General features: G+C 30.8%; 1 protein-coding gene across 1 annotated transcript; it reads left to right on the forward strand.

The window, feature by feature from the left end:
- Nucleotides 1-2,926: 2,926 nt before the first annotated feature.
- On the forward strand, nt 2,927-4,396 carry LOC135145366 (dnaJ homolog subfamily B member 6-like). The gene is made up of 5 exons (XM_064077474.1): nt 2,927-2,942; nt 3,039-3,128; nt 3,183-3,292; nt 3,360-3,416; nt 3,826-4,396. Exons 2-5 carry the CDS (start codon nt 3,061-3,063, stop codon nt 4,305-4,307), a joined length of 717 nt encoding a protein of 238 aa, XP_063933544.1. The 5' UTR covers nt 2,927-2,942; nt 3,039-3,060; the 3' UTR covers nt 4,308-4,396.
- Nucleotides 4,397-8,368: the final 3,972 nt, after the last annotated feature.

Below are 8,368 nucleotides of genomic sequence, written 5' to 3' on the forward strand. Positions count from 1 at the left end.
GGTTAATATTTTTTTAATATTTAATATTTTTCTATAAGCAATAGTCAACGATTTTTATAAAGAATCTATGTCCGTAGTTTGAAACAACTTATAACTGAGCGTAAAATAAGTTATAAAAGTATAAAAACATGAGAATTATTGGTTTCATGGATTTTACCTTACACAAGCAAGGTAAATCCTTGGAATAAAATTTTCTCAAATTGTTTCAATACAACCTTTTTTTTTTATAGTTTGATCTTAAAATCTTCACCGAGCTTAAGTTGCTGATAATTAAAATTAAACATTCCACGGTTTCATCGGCGTTTTACTGAAACTCAACATATAACTACTCTCATAATTGGTTTATCATTACAAGGATATGTAACTGTGCATTTATCCCAAAAACTCTGACTACGTTTGCATAAAGTCGGACGGCTAACCCGCAGAGTTGTATATTTAATGAACAATATAACTTTTTTGATAAGTGTCATACTGAAGTAGACTCTAACCGTAAAAATAAATTTGTAATATTTTGCCTATCAAAGTGTATTTAAAAATAAACATAATTTATATATATAAAAAGAAGTTTTTCCTCAGAGATAGCAAAAAGCTTATAGATTTGTTCAAAATAAAACTAATGAAAAAGTAATATAGGTCCTAAGTAGGGTTACATATGTAATATGTTACAGAAATAAATAATGAAAGCTATTAATTATGACATTCGTATTTAAACAAAATACCTAACAACTCTAGTTGATTATTATAAAAGATCGATTGCTTTTCTTTTGTCACCTGTGCGTATCTTTACATGAAACCGTTGTGGTTTGCTTGCCCCTGCATACTAACCGTTACGATCTTTTAGCCTCAAGAGCCCTATGCCGATAACGACGTTCTTTAAAATTACAAAATGTAAAACATAAATAGACTAGTACATAGAATGAGCACATTAATCAAGTAACTTTAGAGGACAAGAATAAACTATGACAACTAAGATCAAAAATGGAAAGGTATAAAGGGCGTAACGGGCTTTACTATAGTTATTGTGACAAAATCGAAGAGCTCTCTACCGGGTGAGAGCATTTTAACTAAGGCTTGACCCTAACGTAAGTTAAAAAATTTGGTGCGCAAGGTTCTAACGTTTGCACAAACGTAGCAAACATTTAGTAGTTGTTCGAGACTGGTTAAATTTATAAATTAGTTATTTTTATTTACATATTGTGTCCCTACCTTAGATGTGGTCAATAAGAGACCCAAAAAACCATTTTTATAATTTTAGGATTAAGGTCCGGTGTGCTAAGTATGCAAAGTTTAGAATTAGGTTGATAATGCTGAGAGCCAGTTAAAATAGGTTTAAATACAAAGTTATAATGTCCTCGTGCAAGTAATTGCTCATGCAAAATTACTTGTAAAAACACACTCATTGGACGGTTTTATCCTTAAGTGTAGTGGCAAGCAATTTAATAAATGAAAGAAAAAAAAGAACGCGAACCGTACATACGGGTAATAATTAAAAAAAAATTAAAAAAATGGAGTTTTTGGAAAGCCTTTCTCTATTAAACCGTGAGTTCAATAAAACTTGTAACTGTTTCTTATCTTTGCTGCTGGTTTAAAAAATTATAGTTTATCAACTTACCTGTTCGTGAATTTAAAAGAAGTTTAACCAAAGATAGTTTAAAAGGAGAGTTCTAAAGCAGAAAAGAAGAGTTCAACTTCCTAAACATATTTAAATTTAATAAATATAAGTCACGAGGACCCCAACTTACATTTGACAATTAATGTTAAATAGTAATCATGAAACCTTAGAGTAAGAGTGGCTTAAAAGTATAAAAATGCTATTAAAATCCCGTTTAAAAGCAGTAATTTTTGTAGTAGTCGTAAAAACATTATTTTATAATATTAACAGTTGAGTTTAGTGATATATAATAGTTATTCATCTTTTAATGCAATCTATTTTTGTTAGATGTTGAGAAATAATCATAACCTATTAGTAATATTAAAAAGAATCAACAGGGCTTACATATATACATATATCCTCATCCGTACCTGCCATGTTTCCGACTTAAAAAGTTATTAAAAAGTATTAGTTGCTTCTTTTTCGTTTTTTAGTTATAACAGCAAAAATAGTATATCTTTTTTTTATTACCGCCCAATACTAAACTCCTAAAGAAGTAAAGAAATTTTCTTCGCTATCAAAATTTGTCTTAAACTCTCTTTTTTTCATAAATCGTAAAAACCTCGAATAGAACCTTTTTTCTGGTTTATTCTGTTTCTGCTTACGAAGTTAGTGGTCTTAGAAGGACGCTATACTATAAGTACGTAATATTTGTAATACATATTGCTTCCAAAGAATAAAAAAGCAGGAACTAATACATTAAAAAACACCAGCTATATAATATGAAAATCACAGCAAAAATAGGAAATGCATTAAGAGTTTTTTAATACTTATTACGATTGTATTTAACAGCAGTAGTTGTCAACAAATACATAAGTAAGCTATATATAATTTGTAAAGACTAACGTTACCTACACTGCTCTTGTTATAATTGAGGCAATCTTTATATATTTATCTTAGGTCAATATATTACGAGTTATTTTTTTCAAGTATTTTTATAAAATCTCCTATATTTGTATTTTGAAAGACCTGTATTTCTAAGAGTAGTCCTCTAATGTATTATTATATAAAATTTATTTTTAAACACAAAATTTAAATATTTTTATCCTATTTTTGTCTATTATACGTAACGTTTGTTTTTCATTAAAAATTATTTTTCATAGAGGACTTAGCTAAGTATAAATATGTTTAAAAATTTTAAATAGCGCATAAACGCAACTTTGTTCCCGAAAATATCATGATTTACTAAATAAGGAAGCCCCTTCCGCTTTACAATTGTATTAAGTACACGCAATTTCCAGCTATTTTGTTCATAGATATTCCTGCGCAGCTTCCTTTTGGTTTCATATAAGTTGCCTTCTTTCTAAACTATATATAATTAATAATATTATCTAACAATTTACTAATTTTCTGAGTTGTTTCAATAATTCATTTTAAAATTATTTAGAAATAAGGCTCTCGCGTGCAAGATGAATCTTGATTTTTACGAAGTTCTTGAGATTTCCAGAGACGCCAGCACTCAAGAAATTAAAAAAGCGTATAAATTTTTTTTATTTATTACAATAAAATTTATTTTTTCTACTTTGTAAAGATATCATAAGTTAGCTTTAAAGTGGCACCCTGATAAAAATCCCCACAACAGGAATAAAGCAGAAGAAAAATTTAAGCAAATAAGCGAAGCTTATGAGGTTTTGAGCGATCGTAAGCAATTTAAATACCTATTAAAAAATATATATTATAACAATTCAACTTTACTTTTAAAATTAAGCGGAAAAGCGGAAAATTTTTGATAAGTACGGTAAAGATGGTTTGAATTACGGCTCTGGTAATAATTTTTTTACTTATAAAACTTATTAAAACTCAAGTATTCTTATCTTTATACAATTTTTTTAAACTTTGAGATTTATTTTAATTATTAATGTATTTTTTTTAAAATTTTTATTAGTTTATTATTTTTTATTATAAAAGTCAATATTTCAAACATTACTTGAACATTTACTTGTTTTTAATTTTAATTTAGTTTTTATAATATAATACTTCTTTACTTTTTTCAGGTTATTAATTTGAATTATCCACTTCAATAGTAACTCGGAAAAAATTTTAATAATTTTTAAAAAATTTTTTACAAAAAAAATTGTTAAAATATAATTTTAATTTAACTATAAAAACTGTTTACAGTATTTTTTTTATCAAAATAAAAATTTGTTTTTAATGAACTTTATTTTTTTTAATAGATGGATTTGGAGATCCTAGTGGAGGCCGCTTCCAGTTCCACGATCCCTACGAAATTTTTCGTCAGTTTTTTGGCCCCACCTCGCCGTTCATGCAGGACTTCTTCCCTTCTTCCGCCCGCGGGCGCCACTGGGATCCCTTTGCTTCATTTGAGGAGTCGTCGTTTGGCATAAGCGGTGGCGGGTTCGGGGGGTTCGGAGGGGGGTTCGCCCATCACATGACCTCTCACATGGGCGGCGGCAGTCACATGTCTTCAGTGCAGACGCAGATTGTGAATGGCCAACAGCGAACTGTCCGGACGGAAGTTAGGAATGGTGTGAAGACGGTCACCGTAGAAGAAAATGGGCGAATCACCGAAAAGTACGTTAATGATGTTCCGCAATTGGTTGGCGGGCGCGAGACTTCTGGAGGTTCACTGGAGTATTCGGTTGAGGGCGACGCCTATGCGGAAAAGACACCAAGGAGTTCCTATCAGAGCCGATAGTATTAAGTAGTGATGAAACATGTTTACTTTTGTAAAGTTGTGGGTTTTGATAGTATATTTAATAAAATAAAGAGAGTATATTATTTTAACGATGTTTTCCTGATTTTTTTTCCGCCCGCTTTTCAGTAGTAGTGTTTTTTTATATTTAGTGAGCTAAAAATTAATGATAATAAAAAAATAAACTTAACAATATTGGTAAATAGATTAATCTACTATTTCCAGCCAAACTTTTTAAAGTACAAGTAACGTATCTTTGGTTTAAGTAGTACTACATTTATAAAAAAAGAAAAATTAATACTAAAAATAAAATAAAATACATATTCTTTCTATCAAATATAACCCTGAAAACTCATATGTGGACGTAGCCTATTAAAATAGTGTTCAAATTTTTTTTATAACTGCTTGCAAAAAAATGAAAGGCTAAAGTAAACCTCTTAGTAAATCTATTATTAGGTACTACAAAACCTCACAGTTTACAAGGAGATTGGCAGGCTTATATATAGTACTAGTAACTAACACTCTTTTCAGTAACACACTCAGCCTGAACGGCACAAAATCCGAATGTGCAAGTTACTACACTGTCAAATCCTGTGTTTAGCAGTCAAGCTCGTTATTTAACCAAACTTATGCTAATTTAATAAATATTTTAATAGCTCCGGAATTGGAACAAAAAAGCTAACTTTCTTCACTCTTTATGTAGTCCTTGCTTACATTGTTTTCAGCGGACCTTACTCACTCGAATGTGATGTAGTGTACTACATAACTTAGTATGTATGCACCAATGTTTGACCAAAGGCTTTCAGTATCTTCCTAGACATGTTATGACAAATTGCTTCGAAAGGCGAAGATGGTACTCACCGCGAAGCTTTAAGTAATTAATTGTTCAGTCTGTCTTTATATTAAAGATTTTTATAAAGACCATGTAAATACTTGTAAATCAAGTCAGGGTAGAATTACGACTCCACTTTAATAAGATAGTACAATAAAGAAAATAATTCCCAAGGCTTAAAGAGAAACATACATATATTGAAAATGGTGTAGGTGACCTTATAAAAATATAATGTTTTTTTTTTTTAGCATATTGAAATTAAATATAGATTTAGTGCAATACTTAAAAAAAATGGACAAATAAATTGTTTTATTTATTAAATTTAGTTGATGAACATTTATGATGCCTCTGATATGAGGTTAGCTTTAGACCTGAAAGGAGTTTTAAACATTGGGTTTTCGTTAATTCCTGGCTCTAGATTTTCGTTTAACAAAGTTCCTTTGCCGGCTATCCTCTTCTTTCTTACATAGTATGCAAGTCCCCCAGCGGCACCAAGAAGTGCTGCTAAACCTAAAACGCCCAGGCCTATCTGCAAAGGGAGATTGTTTTTTACCTTTTTTTCGGCTAAAGGAGCCTCATTATCCTCTCTAGTAACTCCCTTACTTGCGGGTAGTGGACAGGTAGTTTCTTTCTCTAATGGGTAACAGCTTTCAGCGCCTTGTTGAGGTGCCTTAATAATTCTTCGTCTCCATAACTGTCGACCATTACTAGCGTTATCTACTACTGGCAAACAATCCCCCCATGACGTCCACTCAGTAAGCTCACATTTCACAGTACAAATTTTATCTGTAAACCTTTCCAGGTACTGGGGTATTTCTTCGTATCTTAAAGCTTTGAAGATTAAGTTTTTATCCCCAGTCAGTTGTATTAATTTCTCTTCCTGGTAATCACCAACCGCAAAGGTAATAATATTGTAAGGGGGAGTCATAGCTCGTAATTGAGGAATTGTTTCAGAGACGTCGTCGTCGGGGGTAGGAACTCCATCAGTAAAAACTATAATTATTTTAGTCACATTTTTACGGCTAGGCAGTGTAGCTTGAAAGGGTTTCATTACCTTTCTGAAAGCCGGACCAAAGAATGTTCCTGTATTCTTGTCCGTCTCGTAATAAGTTATTGAATTTAGAACTTTTTTGAATTTCTCCCGGTCATAAGAAGACCTCATAGTAAAATTATTTAAAATAATTGTGTTACCCCCCCGGTCATTAATAGATTTCGCGTTGAAGGTCACAGCAATGACTCTTGTTTTATTCTTATGCAGAGGTAATATATCAGTCATCTTTGATATATAGTCTTTGATTATATTAATTCTCTCATTAGCGAGACTTAAATTTCGATTTGATTCTGAAATATGGTTTAGAGCTTGAGCGCCAACTGGGAGAGAAATAGAGCCACTTTTATCTATTAGAAAAGCAATATCGGCAACTAGTCTACATTCGTTCAAAGACTGAAAACTCTCTCTGAGCACTAAAGTAGCTAAAACTAGAAAAGCAGTTGCGCCCCACATTTCAATATAAACACAGTGAAACTTACGGCTTAGTTTTGCTTTTATATTCACACATTACGCGTCTTTCATTTAATTTTAAAACTTAAAAAAAAAAAAAAAGTTAGAAAATTAAAATTTTATAGCCACAGAGTATGCGCTCTAATCCAATTATATAGCTTTACGCAATTATCGTGGCTTTCAAGTATTGAAGGGGACACTTTCGGTTTTACCTCAAAAACCTTGAGGTTTGAAATAGCGTGGTTACATAGTCATTTTCACCCCATTAACAGTTAATTTTTCTTGTATCCTGTTTTTCTTTATTTTCAAGTTTTGTTATTTACTAATTTAACTCTCACGTTTATCGTTTATTATTAATTATTCTTAAATTCAACTTATTAGCGCAGTTTTTTACCCTCTTTCATTATGAACCATTTTTCATATAGTCGATCCTAAATTAAATCGAGTATCTAGTAAAGTTTCCACGCATTAGTATACACATGATTTTTTTTCCAGGTTAAATAGTGTTATTGCATAGGTTTAATATAATTAGATAGAACGCATTAACCTCTTTGAAGTAAATTACAATTTTTTATTCTAAGAAATATGCAGCCTGAAATTTTTTTTATCATAATTAACTCCACGCAATTACTTAGTCACGAAAGTCGGAAAGGAAAAAAAATAAAGTTGGTACTCCCCTCTATATCAAAATTGAGTATGAGGGGGAGTAAAATGTCATAATAATAGAGGCAAAAAAGTCACTTTTTTAAAAAGTAAAAATGGAGTTTAACAACATTTTGTAGCAACTTTAAAATGGCAGCATAGAGGCATACTCATGGCAGCAAAGATATAACACCACCCACCCCCAAGATGGGTAAATAGGATATGAAAGACTAAAAATATAGATAAGGGTTATGATTGATTTACATAGTTTCAAAGGCTATAAAAAGAAGCTGGGACACTAAGTTTACTATATTTAAAAACCAAGAAATTTTGTAAAGAAGTACATTGTTCTTACATTAGTTATCTACTAAACACTTGAGCTGGTTTTTTTCATTGAGGCTTGAGGTTGTTTAGCGTTGCGTTTATAAGGTAAATAGCTGCGACTGAAATAATACAGAAGTAAACTTTAAAACATTGGATAAACGATAATAAGCTGTAAGTACACCCAGTTTAGAAAATACTATTGAAACAAAAAGTAAGTAAATAAATAAAAACATGAGTTAAATTTTATTTGCCTCTACTGATTAATGTCTTAATAACAAAACACAATTAAAAATGAAAGAATCTGTGCTGCTCCTTTCAACGTATACAGTTGCATGGAATTTGAGATATATAATACAATTACACTATATATATTAGGAGAGGTATATAGGTTTTTAAATATTTAGTATAACCATAAGGCTTTTTAAAAAACTACATTTTCCGTAATCTTCTTCAGTTAATACACCATAATTCTCTAATGGTATAAAATTATCGAGTTTTGTTAATGGAAAAAGAAGCTTTAATAAACATTCTTAATAACAACTTAGTAAAACTGAACTTTTCAAAGGTCTGAGAGGGGCAGTAAGGCCTAAGTAGGGGGGGTATAGGTTAAAATGGGGCAATAACCATTTTTACACCCTTTCTTGTTCTTTATTATAAGTTATTGTTTCGGTTTAAACAGATGTAAAGAATACCGCAACTTTCTTAGCCTTGTTAATAGCATCCTCTGTGTTTATTCCAAATGATTTTTGTGTCAAGTAAATCTAG

This window comes from Zophobas morio, unplaced genomic scaffold, assembly GCF_036711695.1.
Source record: "Zophobas morio isolate AGI-343-1 ecotype UQ-CSIRO unplaced genomic scaffold, CSIRO_AGI_Zmor_V1 ptg000144l, whole genome shotgun sequence".
NCBI classification, from domain to species: Eukaryota; Metazoa; Arthropoda; class Insecta; order Coleoptera; family Tenebrionidae; genus Zophobas; species Zophobas morio.

What these genes read in the sequence shown, in the direction of transcription:
- LOC135145366 (XM_064077474.1), top strand. Translation starts at nt 3,061, where the DNA reads ATGAATCTTGATTTTTACGAAGTTCTTGAGATTTCCAGAGACGCCAGC. An exon ending in ACTCAAGAAATTAAAAAAGC is followed by an intron (nt 3,129 to 3,182) that starts GTATAAATTTTT and finishes TACTTTGTAAAG; the next exon opens with ATATCATAAGTTAGCTTTAA. An exon ending in TTATGAGGTTTTGAGCGATC is followed by an intron (nt 3,293 to 3,359) that starts GTAAGCAATTTA and finishes TTTAAAATTAAG; the next exon opens with CGGAAAAGCGGAAAATTTTT.